Consider the following 18,814-nt stretch of genomic DNA (forward strand, 5'->3'; position numbering starts at 1 on the left):
GATATATGTAATTTTGTACTTTTGGGATACAGTGGAAATACAAAGTGATGAAAATATACTGTGAATATTATTGTTGATATGCTGCAATATTGATTTCAGACGCTGATTGCAAACAACCAATAAGGCGACTTAAGGCCAATGTGTTTATTGTCACATATACATCCTACTTCACAAAATACACCTGCAGCTGGACTTTGAAAATATTTTTAGCATAAAATATTGCCGTTTCTAATACTTTTGTACATTTATTTAGAGCAAAATATATCTGTGCTACAATAATAGAAAAAGATCTATTTTCATTATTATTACTTAGAAAAAAACACAAGGTACTCTTTGTGATACAATACTGTATATACATTTTTGAATTAGATACATTTGTACTTAGACTATAGAAAAAATAAATTACTGCAAATTTTAGCCAAAATAGTAGAGTAACTTGCTAATAGTTTTGCAAATTTGCTACAAAAAAAAAACATTTCACATTTGTTTTAGCTTTTCAAATATTCTGGATTTTTAAAATTAATTTATTATTATTTACTACGTGCCGTTTATGCTTTTTCCATTGATGTGCAGCATAACAGCTCAACACTTCTTCACCATGTTTGCTTCAGACTCCACAGTTTGACTTGAGAGTGCATATCTCACAGCACTTCTTGGTTTATATGCCATCAGTATTTCTTTAATGTATTGTGGACATAATAGTGTCATGTGCAAAGTCCTGATAGTCAACATTAAACCTCTTTAAACTTGACCCATGGTTAACATCTACACAGGAAGAACAAAAGTGGCTCTAGATATGACCCTTGAGGGACCCCATGTCATTTAGCAATATATAATTAAGGAAAAAGTAGAATTAATAAATTCTGTAAAAATACTAAACATTGTGTACCTTTGTGTTTTGCTGCAGCAGAAGACACTTCCAGAAACAGGTTACCAAACAACAACACTCTTTGACCATTTTGAATTTAATTGTAAGACCAGTCTTTACATGTTAATATCTTTTATACAGTACAAATACAATAGGGATGACTGATTATAGTACAGCGACACCATGAAGAATGATGCATCCTAGTCCGTCATTTGAAGGCACACTATACATTTGGAGAATCCAGAGTAAAAAGGTGATATGATCAACCATATAAATAAAATCTACATGCAGTCAAGAAGATAAAATAAAATAAGGCCTGTCTGTTCATTTATAAGTTAATGCTACATATCCACTGACTGACTGACTGATTGAGTGAATGATTGAATGCACTGGTCAGCGAGGGATGAGCCGCTTGGAAGCATCGGAAATATTTGCTGCCGCTTGATCCGAGTCCTGAACCTCTCCCGAACCCTCTTCTCCATCTTGAGGTTCCGTCTTGAGCTTGCCGGCCAATTTGGCAAAGAACCGGAGGGTGAGGCAAGCTCCTGTCTCCCTGTCACACAGGCTGCCTTTGCAGCTGCACGTTTTACGGCACTCCATGCCATAGGTGCCAAACTGGCAGTCTGGGAAGAGAAAACAAATAATACTGAAGGTTAGTTATTAATTTCTTTTTAAACCACAAATTCTCAATGTCAAAGCCAATTGGAGCATGTATAAGGTTCACCTGCACTGAGTTAGAGCAACAATGTTGCCTACTGCAAGCTATATTATATACATATATTGTTGTTAAATATCGATATAAATTGTTTTATATTACCATATACAGTTTCTCTGATTTTACTAAACATTTTAAAGTATTTGGAGAAAAAAAGCTATTTATATGCAATACAGTTCTAGAATATATGAGAATAATAATTTTATTATAACATTTTTAACTGTTATGATTATCTTTTAATGAATTATCAAAAAAGGTTATATTTGACCATTTAAATTTTTTTTAATGACATGATAACTGTTTTTCATGGCTCTGAAATATTTTGAAATAAAATATATTTGGACTAAATTTGTTTTAAGAAACATTTGGGGAGCAAAATATTTGAATACATTATTTATATTGAATTATTATCTGAAAGATTGCTGAAACAAATATTGTACAATTAAATATTTTTGACTGGTTCATATTATAAGATGAATGGTTTTCTAATAAATGATTCAATACATTCTTTTCTGTACAATATAAACTTTGAAACACATCAGATTGTTTTTAAGAAGTTCACATTCTCGTTTTCACTCATTCATTCATTCTTTCGTCTTCCGAACCGCTTATCCTCACGAGGGTCGCTGGAGTGTTGGATTTGATTAAAATGTTATAACCGTTAGAATATTTTGACTAAAATGTTTTTTTGTGATCAACGGATGGAAAAAACAATCAATTGAAATATTAGGAACATTTCCTAGACTATTTTACATAAGATTGACACCTTTTATTTATTTGATTTATTTTCAAAATGCTGAATCAAATCGTTGAAAATGCAGGAATCAATTAAAGTGTCCCGTGTGCATTTAAATAAAGTTAGGCGGATAAAGCCATCGTGCACGACTTCAGAACAACAAAATATGTCACTACACGGGCTCCAGTCTGCAGTATTTTGGTGCAATGTGATAGGTTACCTTTGCACACGCCGTATTCATCCCCATAGTCGTCCTCGTCCTTGTAGAACTCGCAGAAAAGGCCCGGTCCGCACTTGACGCCGTGCATGCCGGACACAGTGCGGTAACAGTGCTCCCCTCGCCCGGCCGTGCACACGCGGCAGCAGCCGCAGTCATCCAGCACTGTGCGTGCGCAGCCGAGCGTGGGACCGCAGCGCTCCACGTCGCACCTGTCCGGACAGTTGACGGCGTACTTGACGCCGGAGCCCCATGCCTGGGCGCCGGGGTCGCCGTAGGCGCCAAGGGCGAGCAGCGAGGACAGCACCGTGAACAGCAGCAGAGACATGGCGGGCGAGGAGGAGGAGGCGCGGAGGATGGTGATGATCGGTGGTAGTGGTGGTGATGCTGATGATGAGATGCTGCCTCTGCCTGAGAGACTTAAGTGGGAGTGAGGAGGCGAGCATCAGCCTGAGAGCTTTTCACGGCATCCAACAAGTTTGTTTTGCACTTCGCTCTCGTCAATTTCCTCATTCCGCTCCTCTTTTAGAGATCCGGCAGTGGAAGTGCATGCATGGGATTAGCGTGGAGTCGCCATCCAGGAACTGAAATCCACGTGACCTCATGGCACAAGTTATCTTTGCTTTGTTTCTTTGCGGGAGACAAAGGAAATTGCGCTGTCATCGGACCTGCGTGCCACGGACTGAACCAGATGGACAACATTTGGGGATGTGCAACATTTCAAAAGAAAAGAGTAGAACGTCTTAAAGCAAGTTAGACATTTCCAACGCACACCCTAAATCAGGGGTGGGCAACTTTTTTTCTTCTATGGAAATGTTGTTCTTTTTTGTGCAATCCTCCAAAATCTGGAGGATAGGTTTTCAACATATGTTTTCCACACAAAAAAAAAACTATACAACGGAGGTACAAAAAATCGCGAAAAAAACATACAAAATAGGTTTGAAAAATGCTGAAAAAGAGGAATAATCTGCCAATATACAAGAGTTAACTGCATTTTTAAGTACGTGAGTTCACTGAATACTAATTACTCTTAGTCAAGTAATTATTTGGAGGACTGCCTTTTACTTTTACTTCAGTCCATTATTTTACAAAACTACTATTTAGTAAACATTATTGTAGTTATTTTAGTAAATTAGTAAACAATTAAATTTTCCAGCAGAAGATCCATTCCAAATCTCTTCACACAACTGTAACCGTTCATACAAAATTTCTTTCAAATTATTATCAGTAATCATTACTTCAGTTTGTAAACTTTTTGTGATATTTTTATTTGGTGATGTCTGTAGAATTTGTCCAATAATAAACGATGGTAATGAAAATGGAGGGAGACACTGCTGCCGCTGTTATTTAAACGCGTAACGGTGGGTGAGTGATGAATTTGACATTATTAAAATAAAACTAGCAGATTAACCCGCAGAATGATAATGATGACGGTGATTATCGATGATGAGGTGGTGTAGAACACTTATCAGCCACAAGAGGGCAGTAAAATAATCATCCGACGCCCGCCGCTTTCAGCTGATTCAACGTAAGAAGAAGAAGAGGAGGTGAGGGAGGAGAAGGAGGAGGCAGAAGCCGGGGGATGATATTTTAGTCCGAGTAGGAGCTCCCTCTGACGGGACAGGTAACGCCGACGACCCACCGGCAGTGCTGCCAAGCCAGCGAACAAGTCTGCGGCTAAAACGTCCAAAATATATCGAAGCTAATATACATGTCAGCGCTTGTTGTTCGCCATCGTCACACGCCCGTCTCCAGGACGTCAGCGAACAGCGGGGCTTGTTTTGCCGCCAGTTGTCACCCAGCCACCGACCAGCCGAGTGGGCGGCTTGTTTGGCTCGCCCCGTCAACCGCATTGTAGCCACCCCTGCCCCCGCGTTAGCTCATTCGGGGGGAATTGGAGGAGTTCGGACTGCGGGGACGCGGTTATCTATTGTGTCGCCGAGGTGAGTCGCCGCAATGTCACCGGTATGTGTGCTTATATCTCCCGGAAGGGGCTGGGTCATGTCATGCTAATATATTGGACCATTAAATCGGCTAATGTCATTAGCATGGATGCACATTGACACCCATCTTTTTCATGAGGCTGCATAAAACAGTCAATCTCGTTTGCTGCTCCATTTTTATTGGAGTTGTCTTGGCAACAGCGTAACCCCACACCACCCCCCTTGTCTCAGCCCTCCTCATGGCCCACGTCCCAGTAAAGGCGTCCTTCAACTAAAGTTATTGAATAGATTGTGCTCCACCCTATAAAACACACAAAAAATTCCAATCTTCCACAAAGGGATGAAATGGTACAGCGTCCGCATTACAGTTCTGAGGTTCTCGGTTTGAATCCCAAGTTTTCTCGGCCCACGTACCCCCCCAAATTATTTGTCTGTGTTTACCAAGTGAGTGATTTAGGACCGGTTCAGGGTATACATTCATAGTCAGCTGACAGAAGCTACAATTCAACCGCGATCCGATTGAGGACGAGAACTTTACAAAATGGATGCATGAATTATAGTGGCCAGACCTTGAGGAGTATTCCCTTGTTTATTGAAGGTGAAACTGATAAGAAAATCCCAAGGCGCAAGGATTATTTGTGGTTCAAGATTTAGCTCCTGAAAGAAATAACTTTGTTTTTGCTTCATTTCAAGTCCAGACGCTTAGTAGCTGGTTTAGTTTAGCTTGTGATGGCTGCCAGCTGACTTGATGGTATCACTGTTGGTTATTTTTATCCACACTAGAAACTATATAGCCCGAGTGAAGAAGCATTCAAGCGTCCTTCTGTATTCTCGTGTCATGTCACTTTTGAGCACTAGGTGGTGTTTTGGGCTCAGTGAGCCAATGACCCAGACTTCTATCTTGACCCTGACTCATCAACAGCTCTTTATCTCAAGTTTACTCTGCCCACATCCACTCACTCATTTGTTTTGTCTTTCAGGTGCTCGTCAAAGTGAAGATAATGATCAGACATGATGCCCTGTCAGACCCATGTGTTGCTCAAGTGGCAGGAACACCTCAACAGTTCCTGGGCGGCCGAGGACAGCTCACAGACGGCCACGAGGCGTGGAGCGGCCATCCTTTACAGCAAGCTTCTCCACAACAAGGAGGTGGTGAGTCTGGCCCAGCCTGTCCAGGAACTCGTTGGCCCTCGTCTGCCGGACTTTGAGTGCGAGTCCTGCGCCGCCGCGGAGAAGGAGGAATATCTTTTAGCGCTGCTGCAAAGTCAACGATGGCTGGCTCGCCGGATGCTGACGCAGACCCGCTACACGCAGGGTCTCCACCACAGGCTGATAGCTCTGCAGAGGATCTTCTACGCCATTCACACCAAGTACCATGATAATTTCCGTGCTCACCTTCCCTCTCAGGCCGCAGAGAACAGCGCGGAATGTGGACATCTTGAGCTGGCCTCTGAGCCGTGCCTGCCAGGGGGGCTGCCCAAAGTCAAGTCGGGCACAGATGTTCTGATCGAGATGGGTGTGAGGACAGGTTTGAGCCTGCTCTTCTCACTGCTGCAGCAAAACTGGAGGTACGCAGCTTCTGCGCAACCAGAGTCCATGCTGTGCAACGACGTTCTGGCCACTGCCTCTTCCGTGCTGGCATCCCTGCCATCGCTTTCCCTGGCCAACGAGAGCAAGATCCCCTCAGTCGGGTTGGACTGCCTGGCACAAGTGGCCGACTTCCTGAAGAAGACGTCGGCGAGCAGCGGGAGCGGCGGCGCCGACCTGACGGGCCGGAGGCTGGCGTTGGAGCTGCTGCTCGGACTGGCCATGCAGAGAGGCTCGCTCAAGTTTTTCCTGGAGTGGGTAGAGGTGGCTTTAGCGGCCTCCGTGTCTTCGCGTTCCTCCTCCCAAGGAGCCGGTGTGGGATTCGATTTCATCCATCAAACTCTCCTTCAGATGAGACAGTTTTCGGTAGGTTACAGTTGAATAAAGACTACTATTTCAATTTAGCCACTGATGTTCTAGTTGTACACTTGTCTGATTTTGTGACAACATATTATCCCGTAGGGGTTCAATGGCGATGCCGTCAACATTCTAGTTCTCCAAAAGGACAAGGACGGACTTTGCCGTCTCTCTCAGGCGGCCCTCTGTCTGCTCGAGGAGGTATAAAAGTAATTTTTGTTTTCTAGCAAAGGTTTTACTGCTGCTTACTATCTACTTGTCTTTTGCAGATCTGTAACCTGGCGTCCTTCTGCCTGTGCTCCTGCAGCGCCGACGCAGACGCTCCCGGCGCCAACAGCGAAGCCGTCGTGGTGTACGTGTGGGGCAGCAATAGCAGTCATCAGCTGGCGGAAGGAACGCTGGAGAAAATCTTGGTGCCCAAACCCACGCAGGGCTTCAGCGATGCCCAAATGGTGCGTCTTTGCAATGACAAAATAAATTGTATTTGCACAAATGATTGAATGAATGACCCTTTGTTCATTTTTTTAAATAATTGCTCTGAACCTCACCATGAGACAGTGGGGCTTCAGATCACAATGTAATTTTTTTTTCCCCCCTAAAGGTTTGCAGAAATAACTACACTCATGCCCTTCTTTCAGATCGAGGCCGGCCAGTACTGTACCTTCTCCGTGTCGGCGGACGGCGCTGTAAAGGCGTGCGGTAAAGGCAGCTATGGCCGCCTGGGCCTGGGCGACTCCAACAACCAGTCCATGCCCAAGAAACTGGTGCTGGAGCCCCACAGGAACATGAAGAAGGTGTCTTCCTCCAAGGGGTCAGACGGTCACACATTGGCCATCACCATGGAGGGAGAGGTAAGATAATATTTGTTGTGAATATGTTGAGATGAATCCGGATGACTGTGCCACTTGCGAGATTTTCCAAATACTTTTTTTTGTTTTAGGTGTTCAGCTGGGGTGATGGAGAATACGGGAAACTGGGCCACAGCAACAGTGCTACGCAGAAATACCCCAAAATCATCCAAGGACCTCTGTCGGGAAAAGTGAGCAAACTTTCTGAAGAAATGGGCCAGTGCTACATTTTGAAATTTTCCCGCCTCTATTCCAGGTTGTCGTGTGCGTGTCTGCTGGCTACAGGCACAGTGCCGCCGTGACCAACGAGGGCGAGCTTTACACATGGGGCGAAGGCGACTTTGGGAGACTTGGTGCGAGTCTTTATTTGAACTCTTGTAGCATGTTAGCAACACTGTGCTAGCTTTCCAAATTTATCACGCAGGCCACAGTGACAGCCAGAGCCGCAACACGCCCACGCTGGTGAAGGACATCAGCGGCGTCGGGCAGGTGGCGTGCGGCAGCTCGCACACCATCGCCGTAGCGCAGGACGGACGCACCGTGTGGTCTTTCGGAGGAGGTGACAATGGTAATGCTCGTCGTAACAAACATGGTGTTGTTGCCATGCCCTCACATTGATGTCGCCCTTGCAGGTAAACTTGGCCACGGCGACACTAACCGCGTGTATCGGCCTAAGATCATCGAAGCCCTGCACGGATGCATCATCAGGAAAGTGTGCGCTGGAAGTCAGTCTTCTCTAGCGCTCACCTCTGCGGGACAGGTGAGGAGCTGCCTTCAGAACATGGATACAAATTTCATTTTGGTGCAACTGGGAATCATCATACCAAGTCAAACTTTATCCTGGTGTGATTCATCCAAGGTGTTCGCATGGGGCTGCGGCTCGTGTTTAGGGTGCGGGTCATCCGAGACCACCTCCCTGAGACCCCGATTCATAGAAGACCTGAGCATCACTAAGGTCATCGACATCTCATGCGGGGACAGCCACTGTCTGGCACTGTCGCACGGTACGATGAAGACTCGCCAGCATTTCTTTGTTCTTCTCTCATATCTTGTGTTGTTTTTTTTGTATACAGAGAACGAAGTGTACGCCTGGGGCAATAACACCATGGGCCAGTGTGGGCAAGGCCACACCTCCACGCCCGTTACCAAACCCAGGAAAGTGCTTGGCCTGGAGGGCGTGTCCATTCAGCAGATCACGGCAGGAACTTCCCACAGCTTGGCGTGGACTGCCGTACCGACTGACAGGTAAAGACTTTCTTAAGTGCCGTGTACACATACTGACAATCGGGCCATGTTTTTTTTCCCGCTCATTATGAACATTCTGGACAAATGTGTGTCAGTTAAAATATATAAAACTTTTCTAAAAACGTCCCAATTATATATGTTAGCATTTAGACTTGTCTGTTTTGCTTGATTTTTAAAAAATAATGTTTCATGTGTCAGTAAACCTCCTCCGGGAGTCACAAATTACTTGAAGCAATCATGCTTGGACTCTTTATTTACGTTAAATCGGTGCCAATCTGTTAGTAAGTGATGTTGTGTTTCTTTTGCCAGGCAGCTGGTGGCATGGCACAGGCCTTTCTGTGTGGACCTGGAGGAGAGCACCTTTGCTTACTTGCGCAGCTTCCTCGAAAGCTACTGCGACGGCATTGGGGATGACTCCCCCCCGGCGCCATTCTTATCCAAACGGTATGTGCATGTCAGTGGATGTTGCAAACCTGATAAGAAACATTAAAAAAAAATAGCTATGTGATGGGAACTTTAAGTGCCATACGTTTGCTCTGAGCATAAAATGACGCTGAGGTCCGGATGTGGTCACATAAGTAGCTCTCAATCTCTGTGTATATGTTACCACAGGGAGCATCACCAGTTCATTTTACTGTGCATGAAGCTGCTGTCCGTCCATCTGTCCCTGGCTCACGCCGGGGGGACCGGTGCTATGGTGTTGGGGGCTCAGGGCAGGCCCCTCCGCAACCTGCTTTTCAGACTCATAGACACCAACATGCCCGAGTCCATACAGCAGGTACGCTAGTCTTGTCATGACGTCGTACGAATAAGCCGCTCAACCATTTGTCCTTGTGTCCACATGCGCAGGCGGTTATGAACACGCTTACCATCGGCGCCTCGCTGCTCCTGCCTCCACTGAGGGAACGCACAGAGCTGCTTCTCTCCCTCCTACCTCAGGGACCGCAGAGTCTAAATGTTCTTTCCAAAGGGCAAGTAAGTGCAATCGTGTATTGGGACAAGTAGGACACCCCTATGAAGTACAACAAGAAAGAAATATCGCGGAATTATCCAGTATTCTCCTAAAAAAGCCTTCATGGAAGACTGAAGAGTGCTTGTTGGAAATGTCTGGTCCATTTTATCCCAAAGGCATCATTTTTTTATTTGAATAGTTTGGATTAGACAAAAATCATACCACTGTCTCTTCCTGTTTGTGCAAATCACTCAGCGTTGTTTGAGAAAAATGTGCCAGAATGTATCTCCGCATAAATCTTTCTAGGCGCCTACTTCCAGGGACTGCATTTGAATTTATTAGATTACAGTCGTATCATAAGTCAACAAAAGTTCAACACAGTATTAGCTGAACAGTTCTAAATTGCATATAATATTGCTTACTTTTTTTGTGCATTTGCTAGCGTCTGCAGTTGGACATGGTCTTGAGCAGCCTTCAAGACCAAAGTCACATGGCGTCCCTGCTGGGCTACAGCAATTTCGGAGATGTGGCAAACTTGGTACCTCCTCTGACGGCCGGCCCACCTACCCGACCGTCCTCCTCCTCCTCCTCTTCTTCCTCATCCGAAGCATACGACCCATTTCACTTAGCGGAGGTTCTTCTCAGAACCCTTCTGCTCAGTATTGGCTTTTACACGGTATGAACAAACACCGTTCCACTTTGAAAGTGATGACTGGGTGATTTGTGGGCCTCACTACAGTGTTGCATGTGTTCACATAGGAACGAGCATTTGGGGAATTGGAGAAAAACAGTGATAAGATGCTATTGAGTGATAGTCAACGAGAGTCTGAGCCTCCCTCGCACTTTCACCAGCTTCTCTCTGGACTTCACAAACACATGCTTGCCCATTGCTACATCCACTTCAGCCCCGAGGTACACATTACAGATATGGATTATTCTTTTATTTCATGTAATCCGCTCTTATTTTCTTAAAAATCCCATATTTATTCTCTTTCCCTCTAATAAGTGAAAAAATAAGGTTACTACTCTGAATCTCTTATGAATTGATTCTCAAAGGTTTGAGACTCAACCCTCATTTTTTTTCCCCCTCTAAAAAAATAGAATGTTTTGTGTAGTGAAATCTGGCATGCCCCCAACATAACATTAAGTTATGTTAAATTAAGGAAAAAAAGGATGTTAAATTCCGCAAAAAAAAATATTTATCGTGCCTGCTGTAGCTGTTGCCTTAACGTTATGTCACACTTAAACGCCTGCTGTTCTCGCTCCCTTTTAGGATGACAGCAGTGTCAAACTACTTAGTGAGCATCTTCACTTGATGTTCTCATGCGCCGCAGAGACGCTTCGGAGATCAACCAAGCTGTTAAAAGACAGCTACATGGACACGCAAATGATGAAGAAGCTGCACAGTAAGAACACACCGGAAGCCATTTGGAAGAAATCCATCCATCTATCATATTCAACCTTTCCCCTCTTCTGTGTTGTCCAGCGGTGTTGTACAACTCCATGGCAGGCAGCCTGCTGTGTCAGGTCATGTACTCGTTGCTGCTTTTGCCCCTCAGCACGGTCCAGCCTCTGCTTGGCCATTTGTTGGATTTGCTAGAGGACCTGGACAGTTTCAACCGGTTGCTGCCGGAGACAGGCCTACTTGAGGAGCAGGAGCTCGAGGTTGAGTTCTCGACACTCCCTTCAGGTCTGTGGTCTTAGTGCTGACATGCTGTTCGGTAAATCAGCACCGATTCTGACGAGTTACATATCATCTAGATACAAGTGAACATCAAGAGGAAGAGGAGGAGTGCTCATGGCTTTGGCTGTTGGATTTAGAGCGCTCTGTAGCACTCGCGGTCGGACGCTGCCTTGGCGGGATGATGCAAGGCCTGCCGCCCTCCCCCCAGGAAAGAACCTCAGAGTTCTGGCTAAGCAATGTGCTCCTCCGTAATGGCCTCGAGATGGACTATGAGGAGCTTGGTAGGATCAATATTTTGATTCCTCCCCCTTTTCCCACTTACATAGTTGTCCTAAGTTGTCCTGAGGTAGAAGAAAAAAAAGTACATTAAAAATGCTGTAACATAAGCTGATGCTTGTCCTCCAGACTCCAGCGTGGCATGGCTTACTGAAGCGGTGCTTCTGGGCGGCAGCGATTCAAGATTGTCCGAGCTGAGCTTGACTCAGGAATCTCTGACGTTACTCGAGGTGGCGCTGGGATCCTCCAGAGGGCCTGCCGGGTGCCTACTGCAGAAGATGGAGGAGTATGCTCTCGGCAGAGGTACGCTGTTATTTGAGTCGTAAAAAAACAAAAACAAGTTAAGTCATTTTTTCAGTTCAGGTCAGTGGTAGTCTGCCAACAGGAAGCAAGTTTTAAAAACACTCCAAAATATTCTTTGTCGAGAACAGAGTGGGAGAGTGAAGGATCTTCATGTGACGGTTTGCTGGAGGCCGTCTGTCGCTGCAGCTTGGCAGCACTTCTGAAGCACACGGGCATACCAGACAAATCCTGCTGGCAGGACAGGTTGGTAACACAATGTCCTTATAATGCATTCACGGACATCGAATGTAAAAAGCTCCGTTTGTAATGATATATACACACACAGACAGTATTTATCTGTTGTTTTTCAGATATGAGCCCTGCAAGAAGCTGTTAGATGTCTTTGAAAGCGTCTATAAAATCAGAATATCCCTGTTGGCCCACAAAAACTCCCCAAGAACCTCGCAAGTGCTTGCTGCTGCCAGACAGGTACCACCTTTTGGATGAATATGTTCAATATCATAAACAGACACATTTATTGTTGTTCTGGGTGCTGGCAGACCTCGCGGTGTCAGAGTCCCGCGTTAGAGGAGTTAGGAGCTCCTGTGGTGAAAGAAAGCGAGCGGCTGTCTGTAGGTCAATGCAGCCGGGAGGTTCAGGTGCCGCCGCCCCCTGAAGCCAACCACAACCAGGACCATGAAGATGCAGTTGAGGAATCACTGAGCAGCAATCAAATAGATCTCACAGGTTAGAGACCCAGATCTCCCCTTTTTTAAAAAAAATATTTTAGATTCAAACACAACATTCCTGTCTGTACAGAAGTCCTGGAGTCCTTCATGGCAACCCGTGAGGCCATGCAGGTGCAGCAAAACATGACCGTGTACGAGTCCTTCGGGACCTCCGCGCTGCCTGGCACCGTTGAGAGTCCGGTCAGCCCCCACAGAGAACTTGATTCCACACAGCAGTGGGACAACCGGAGAGAGTCGGAGGAGGAGATCTTGCCCTTCCCCGCCACCTGCCGTCTACTCGTTTCCCGCTGCCTCTTCCTACTGCTGGGAGTCCGACCTGCCTGGGCTGAACCCAGTGAGAGGGAAGAGAATCAGGCAGCTAACGCTAGCACCAGGTAATATTAGTCTGAATATTTAATTTCTTTTAAGTCCAATTTTCACAAGCTATGTTCTCGTTAACATTCCAGGGCAACTACACAGTCTTCTGGTCTCAAGCAGCAGGTAAATATCATTTTTGAAAAAAAGTTTGTTTTTGTTTATATTATATAATTGTTGTTTATTGTTGTTTCTCATTCAGTCTGACCAATCAAAGACCACTTTGGGATCACATAAGAACAAAATGGGTAAGTGTGTTTTATTTCATTCGTTCATCCTTTCATCTTACGAACCTGTTAGTTAAAATCACTGTGCTTTGTTTCCTTCCAAGGCTTGCCTCTCTGCTCTCTGGACGTCATGAAAGACGCTTGGGATCGCCTGCGTCAGTGCATCAGCCCGACCTCCCCGGCCACGACCCACTTTGGTGACAACAGCCAGCTGATCCTGGACCAGGCTCTCCAGTTTGTGTGTGGCAACACGCTCCAGTTTACAGTGCCCACCCAGGCTTGTCATGAGGCTGATCCCAAAGCTATAGCCTTTGCCATCCTCCAGCAACAACAGCGGGCTGAGGTATGTATACAGAAATATTTGTGCTGGTTTTGAAGGCAGCTTAATCTCCTGTCTGTTTTGCTCAGATGCGCCTGGAGGCTTTCCGTCAGATGTCGCCTTTCCTGTCCAAGATGGAGAAGTGCGGCTCTCCGCAGTTTCCCACCCTGTTACAGTCGGTGCAGCTCCAGTTCCTGTCTGGCTGCTTTGCCTTGGGAACGCAAATCATGGGCTCCCCCGCGGGGGGTCATTATGAGATGCGCCATTACACGGTATACATGTGATGGTCATGCTGAAATCACTTTTGTTGGCAAGTCACTCCAACGTCTTGCATATTCTCCATGCAGGCTGGCACCCATTCAGCTGCCATTGACATGCAACGAGAATTACAATGTGCAGCGCAGGCTTTCTACCAGCAAGTGGTGCATGTTCTCAGACAGAGGGTTCTGCTTGAAAGAAAACATCCAGGTTCTGTAAAGTTGATGTATTTTGTGGACATTTAAAAAAAGAAACAAGGGCCAGTAATGTCTTCATCCGTCCTCAGGTTCGTGTCAACACCTCCTGTTGGCCACCTTGTTTGCACTGAACTTTAGCTACCAGCCGATGGATCTGGTGCTAGTGGTCAAGCGCGGCATCCTGGAGCTGCTCTGCCTGCTAACTGACAACAGTTGCGCCCTCATGAACCAAGGCTGGCTCACCGTCTCCACGTCAGGATGTCCACTCCTGAGTGGCGCCGTCAAGCTGGCTTGTACGCGCCTGCTGCAGATCCTTGCAGTCACTTCCAGGTGAGACTTCAAATGTCTTTTGAGGAAGTAGCCATGGTGACCAAAATAGCTGTGTCCTTTCAGCTCCTGTGAGGATCTGCTGCCTCTTGAGATTTCACAATCCCTCATGGAGGTCATGTGCCAGCATCTCCAAAATGTACTCCATGCATTCCATCAGCAGCAAGCGGCAGAGATTGCAGCAGCAAAGACGAGGATGGACGAGACTGTGAAGGATGGCTTGAGCTTAAAAGGTGAGGTGATTATTGCTTATGGTAGGTTTTATATTTAGTATGTTTTCTTGCTATCTATCATAACTTTATATTAAAATTTAATTTTGCAGGTTTATAAAAATTAATTGACTTTCTTTCTTTGATTTCCGTTCTTTGATATTATTCTTTCCAGCATCAGAAAGCAGCCGAGTGCTCGAATGTCAGCTTGCCGACTTCTTAGTATTCCTAAGGCGGGTGTTGTCATCACGAGTGATGAAAACACTCTCCTCGTTCATCAAGTGGGTGGACCCACTCATGGCCATTATTTCCTCCAAGTGCTCTTCAGGTAATTATGTTCTAAGTGGAGACCAAGTTACAATTCTATTTTTAATTACATTTCTATACTGTATATGAATTATGTATAAATTCACACTGCTTGTTCACCAGGATCACCATGCTTCCAGAACCTCCGCACAAAACTCCTGGCCTTCCATGTTTTGGAACGACTGTTGCCTGCTTGTTCTGAGCCAGAATATGTTCAGAAGGTAGGACATGGAAAGTATGCAATTTCATGTTCATTCAGTTTGACGATTTTAATTCTTTCTGTTTACTTTTGTTGTAGATTGTCAAACAACTCTTTCAGCTGATGTCTGTTTACATGTGGGAGGAGCCTCTTGCCGACATGACCCATAAAGAGACGACTGTAAAGGATTCTGAGGTAAATCTGTCCAAATTCTGAATTCAAGAGTGTGATACGATTTTTTTTTAAGAAGACTGCCAAACATACTAATCTGTACTTTTCTTGTGTTAGAATTCCGGCAGCAACGACGAATGTATCCCCATCGGAGATTTTTCCTTCGACCCTCATAAGATAACGTGCTGCTCCCTGGAGAGCGGGAACATCCTCTCGCACGGAACCGGTGGAAAAGGTTATGGACTGGCGACCACGGCCATCACCTCCGGATGTTTCATTTGGAAGGTAAACAGAACATTTTTAAAGAATATTTTCCCCATCCTGACTTTGCTCACCTCCCCTCAGTTTCACATCTCCAAAGAACATCGAGGCAACGAGGGCACGTGCGTGGGCGTGTCACGCTGGCCCGTCCGCGATTACAACCACCACACCACCACTGATATGTGGTTGTATCGGGCCTACAGCGGCAACCTGTACCATGGTGGCGAGCTGGTCCGCACGCTCCCATCCTTCACACAAGGCGACACCATCACCTGCATCTTGGACATGGAGGCTCACACTGTATCGTTCGCTAAAAACGACAAGGTCTGTTCTTGTAGTGTCACTCCGGCTGATCTGTAAACATTTTCGAGTTTCTTTCTGTCTGTATATTTATGCTAGGAGCCAAAGTTGGCCTTTGAGGGTGTGGTTGCCTCCGAGCTGTACCCTTGTGTCTTATTCTACAGCAGCAATCCAGGAGAGAAGGTACCTAATATTTCGGATGGATGCTTGACAAAATGTTCTTGATTGACTATGGGAAAAAAATTATTACTTTGAAATACATTGCAATGAAAATCAAATTATTTTGACATTTATTTGACTGGACAGCACAAATATAATATTTTTATATACTTTGTCCATGGGAGGAAACTTGACTTTATACATTTACAACAGGTGACACTGGGAGATCTTCAAATGCGAGGCATGCCCAGTAACTTGCTACCTGGCGAACCACTGTGCAGCCCACACAACACCGCCCTCATCGAGTCCACGATACAGCTTTTGCGGCGGCTCCACCAATACGATCAGTGGACGCCGCACATCAACCAGTACATCCATTCCAGCTTGGAGCTCATCGGACCCATGCTGAAGGAGGACCACTTGGGACGCTTCGCTCCAGGTCGGTTACAAGCCCAGCTTATGGAACATCTCGTGTGTTTTAAATACTTCCTTTAGAAAAATGTTCTCATGGCACTTTCATCTACAGGCCTTGAGCAAACCTCCGAGCAAAATGATCCATTCCAAGACCCTCATCAAAGCCACTTGTCTGAGTCCAAGCTAGCTGCCTTGTGCACTGAAGTGTGGCCCGTGCTGGCGTTGATTGGAGGCGTGGATGGTGGTCTTCGGGCTGGGGGATTGTGTCTTCACAAGCCCAGCGGGCGCAGGGCTGTTCTGCTGGGGGTCCTCAAAGAGAGGAGCTCACTGGCCAAGCTGCAATGGGAGGAGGCCGATATCTCAATCAGGTATCGCAAATCAAATTAATAATAGGAATGGGCATAGAAGGAATTTGAAAATTACAACCTCAAAACTCACAAAAATTCAACTCCAACAATTTTCTTATTGACAAAAGAAAAGTACATATCCACAATTCATTAGCAGATAAAATTTGAGAATTCCCAAAATGATTGCCCATCTCTAGTATTTGAATGTCATCAACATTTACAACATTTGTGACTATTTTATTCAATTTTTTTCTTTTTTCCCCCTCCCCTTGATCTTACTAATTTTCTCCTTCATTGGTAAATTCACTAATCCATCCTGGTGTCGACTCTGTGGCTTCTCGCTAACCTATCTGTCAATAACTAAGCTCCGCAAATTCTTGGTCACCCAGCGACACTCCCATCGCTTCGCTCGAGCCCTGCGATACCACCTGCTGCGATGTGGCGCGACTGGGTGGCCTCAAACCGGCGGTGCTGTTGGATCTGATTTACCTGATGGGGATGCTGGAGGAGCGAGGCTGGCTCGGGGCTCGCGCGGCCACTGCTGGGAAATTGTCGCAGGAGAGCCTGGCTGAGGGCGAGATGCAGTACTCTCTGGACGAAGTAGATGATCTCACGTGCTTAGCAGAAAACGACTGGAAGAAGGTTGAAGACGAGGAGAAGAATTCCGTCAAAGATAATGTAAAGCTCCAAGAGGAGGGAACCAGACGGCTGCAACCATCTCAAACCAAAATAAACACCTTCGCCTTCGAGCTCAGAGCCGTCAAAGTCTCCTATCTTCTCATCGGCGCCTTGAAATCCCTCGCTGTCGTTTTCAGCTGCGAGAAGTTGTCACATTTGCTCTCCGGGCCTAAGCCGAATTCCACCTTATCGAGTCCCAGCTCTGACCAGGACGAAGGCGACGGAAGTGGTAGCGAGCGATGGGACGAGAGCGCCGAGCTAAGGTCCGTGCTGCAGTACGTGGTTCAGAGCATGGTCAAGTGGGCGGTCCGACCCTGTCCCATAAAACAGAGAGTGTCTGTGGCAGACCTGGAAAGAGCTCAAGTCATGATCTACAAAGGCGCTCTGAGTGGACTAGAGGATAAAGAACGCAAAGGTAACTCAAGTCCACCTTCCGAGAATTAACTTGGCAGCTAGGCTGGGTGGAAATAACATTGTCGGTTTTTTTTGTTTTCCAGAATCCGGTCACCACTCCACCTCCCAGCCCATTTCCAAGTCCTCCAGCTCTGTCTCCTTGTACAGCGTCGGCTCGGAAGGCACCGCCATTTTCGGCCAATCCAACCGAGCCTCCGCGTCATCGTCCAACACGGAGCTGGCCTCGTCACTCCCGGCGAACCTGCAGGCGGACGCTCTTGATCAGTTCAACCCCTTCCTACCCATCAGCCTTCTTCAGTGAGTATTAGGGTTGCAATATTGTATCGATAGTTTCCTGAATGATAAAAAAAAATAATCATTATGCGATAATCAGTTCATTAAACACACATATTGTGTTGTGGCTAATTTCAGACACATGGTGCTAACTCGCTTCCCCACGCTTACCGGACTGGTCAGCAACCCGCCTGCGCTGCATCCCTGCTTCAGCTTGGCCAATTCAGCTTCGTGCGACGCCTTCACAGAGCAGCAGACCAGCTTCATGGAACCCGGTCAGTGTAGCACGCAGGCCCGAAGCAGCCTGGGTAAGAATGAGTCCCTTCCATTCTATCTTTTGTTCTGTTCGAACGACACTGTTACTTATTGTCAATGTGCTTGGTCCTCAAAATTAGCATTTTTTATGTCACACCAGTTGACATCACCTTCTTTACCACTTTTATCCTTATTGTATATTAAGTCAGAAACACTTTGGAATTGCTTTTCAGTTTTTTCCGTTTGTGCACTATTCCTTTTTACTCCCTCACTCCCAGAACGGACTCAAATGTTTGTCACCAGCCGCTTGCTTGAAATGGGATTCACTATGAGACATATCTACTGTGCCATGGAGGCAGCAGGTACTATTGCTTTGTGTGAGGTCCCACCTTGTTGTCCTCTTCACATGCTCTCACATGAACGTTTTGGCGGAAAATGTATTTTACTTCAATTTACTTAAAAAAAAGAAAAATCATAAAATCCCCTCTTGTAGATTTGGCAGGTGAGCTGGACTCTCGAACCATCGAGGTGTTGGCGAGCTGGATGCTGGAGCACCCGGTGACGGATGAACAGCAGACCACCGAGATGCCCAGACACGAGAGTGAGCCCGACACACCGTCCTCCGACGGGCCCGAGACAGTACAGTGCCCCGAACGTCCTGCCAGTCAACCCACTGAGAGGTCAGTG

General features: G+C 46.1%; 2 protein-coding genes across 2 annotated transcripts in view; one reads left to right on the forward strand and one right to left on the reverse strand.

The window, feature by feature from the left end:
* Window positions 1-946: 946 nt before the first annotated feature.
* On the reverse strand, window positions 947-3,151 carry esm1 (endothelial cell-specific molecule 1). Its single transcript, XM_061293447.1, has 2 exons — window positions 2,540-3,151; window positions 947-1,491 (listed from the first exon to the last, which is right to left on the reverse strand). Exons 1-2 carry the CDS (start codon window positions 2,862-2,864, stop codon window positions 1,262-1,264), a joined length of 555 nt encoding a protein of 184 aa, XP_061149431.1. The 5' UTR covers window positions 2,865-3,151; the 3' UTR covers window positions 947-1,261.
* A 923-nt stretch (window positions 3,152-4,074) lies between these two features.
* The window catches only part of LOC133163394 (probable E3 ubiquitin-protein ligase HERC1), a 44,394-nt gene continuing 29,654 nt past the window's right edge, over window positions 4,075-18,814 (forward strand). The window contains exons 1-44 of the mRNA XM_061293240.1: window positions 4,075-4,479; window positions 5,460-6,432; window positions 6,529-6,624; window positions 6,693-6,875; window positions 7,062-7,274; window positions 7,364-7,462; window positions 7,528-7,624; window positions 7,696-7,839; window positions 7,904-8,031; window positions 8,131-8,275; window positions 8,345-8,516; window positions 8,826-8,960; window positions 9,129-9,294; window positions 9,366-9,491; window positions 9,911-10,144; window positions 10,228-10,380; window positions 10,742-10,874; window positions 10,955-11,158; window positions 11,230-11,433; window positions 11,558-11,731; window positions 11,860-11,974; window positions 12,082-12,199; window positions 12,271-12,457; window positions 12,530-12,833; window positions 12,906-12,939; window positions 13,016-13,061; window positions 13,145-13,383; window positions 13,449-13,631; window positions 13,707-13,827; window positions 13,904-14,144; window positions 14,208-14,374; window positions 14,526-14,678; window positions 14,780-14,877; window positions 14,955-15,050; window positions 15,144-15,311; window positions 15,372-15,611; window positions 15,687-15,770; window positions 15,960-16,185; window positions 16,273-16,528; window positions 16,897-17,600; window positions 17,683-17,896; window positions 18,011-18,180; window positions 18,406-18,489; window positions 18,621-18,807. Coding sequence (XP_061149224.1) covers window positions 5,491-6,432; window positions 6,529-6,624; window positions 6,693-6,875; window positions 7,062-7,274; window positions 7,364-7,462; window positions 7,528-7,624; window positions 7,696-7,839; window positions 7,904-8,031; window positions 8,131-8,275; window positions 8,345-8,516; window positions 8,826-8,960; window positions 9,129-9,294; window positions 9,366-9,491; window positions 9,911-10,144; window positions 10,228-10,380; window positions 10,742-10,874; window positions 10,955-11,158; window positions 11,230-11,433; window positions 11,558-11,731; window positions 11,860-11,974; window positions 12,082-12,199; window positions 12,271-12,457; window positions 12,530-12,833; window positions 12,906-12,939; window positions 13,016-13,061; window positions 13,145-13,383; window positions 13,449-13,631; window positions 13,707-13,827; window positions 13,904-14,144; window positions 14,208-14,374; window positions 14,526-14,678; window positions 14,780-14,877; window positions 14,955-15,050; window positions 15,144-15,311; window positions 15,372-15,611; window positions 15,687-15,770; window positions 15,960-16,185; window positions 16,273-16,528; window positions 16,897-17,600; window positions 17,683-17,896; window positions 18,011-18,180; window positions 18,406-18,489; window positions 18,621-18,807 — 8,183 coding nt within the window. The 5' untranslated portion in view covers window positions 4,075-4,479; window positions 5,460-5,490. The remainder of the gene's footprint in view (window positions 4,480-5,459; window positions 6,433-6,528; window positions 6,625-6,692; window positions 6,876-7,061; window positions 7,275-7,363; window positions 7,463-7,527; window positions 7,625-7,695; window positions 7,840-7,903; window positions 8,032-8,130; window positions 8,276-8,344; window positions 8,517-8,825; window positions 8,961-9,128; window positions 9,295-9,365; window positions 9,492-9,910; window positions 10,145-10,227; window positions 10,381-10,741; window positions 10,875-10,954; window positions 11,159-11,229; window positions 11,434-11,557; window positions 11,732-11,859; window positions 11,975-12,081; window positions 12,200-12,270; window positions 12,458-12,529; window positions 12,834-12,905; window positions 12,940-13,015; window positions 13,062-13,144; window positions 13,384-13,448; window positions 13,632-13,706; window positions 13,828-13,903; window positions 14,145-14,207; window positions 14,375-14,525; window positions 14,679-14,779; window positions 14,878-14,954; window positions 15,051-15,143; window positions 15,312-15,371; window positions 15,612-15,686; window positions 15,771-15,959; window positions 16,186-16,272; window positions 16,529-16,896; window positions 17,601-17,682; window positions 17,897-18,010; window positions 18,181-18,405; window positions 18,490-18,620; window positions 18,808-18,814) is intronic.

This window comes from Syngnathus typhle, linkage group LG12 (genome assembly GCF_033458585.1).
Source record: "Syngnathus typhle isolate RoL2023-S1 ecotype Sweden linkage group LG12, RoL_Styp_1.0, whole genome shotgun sequence".
In the NCBI taxonomy this organism is placed as follows: domain Eukaryota; kingdom Metazoa; phylum Chordata; class Actinopteri; order Syngnathiformes; family Syngnathidae; genus Syngnathus; species Syngnathus typhle.

Excerpts from the sequence above, each read along its gene's own strand:
- esm1 (XM_061293447.1), bottom strand. The coding sequence starts at position 2,864 with ATGTCTCTGCTGCTGTTCACGGTGCTGTCCTCGCTGCTCGCCCTTGGC. Across the intron at positions 1,492-2,539 it reads TGAATACGGCGTGTGCAAAG|ACTGCCAGTTTGGCACCTAT; the intron begins GTAACCTATCAC and ends TTCTCTTCCCAG.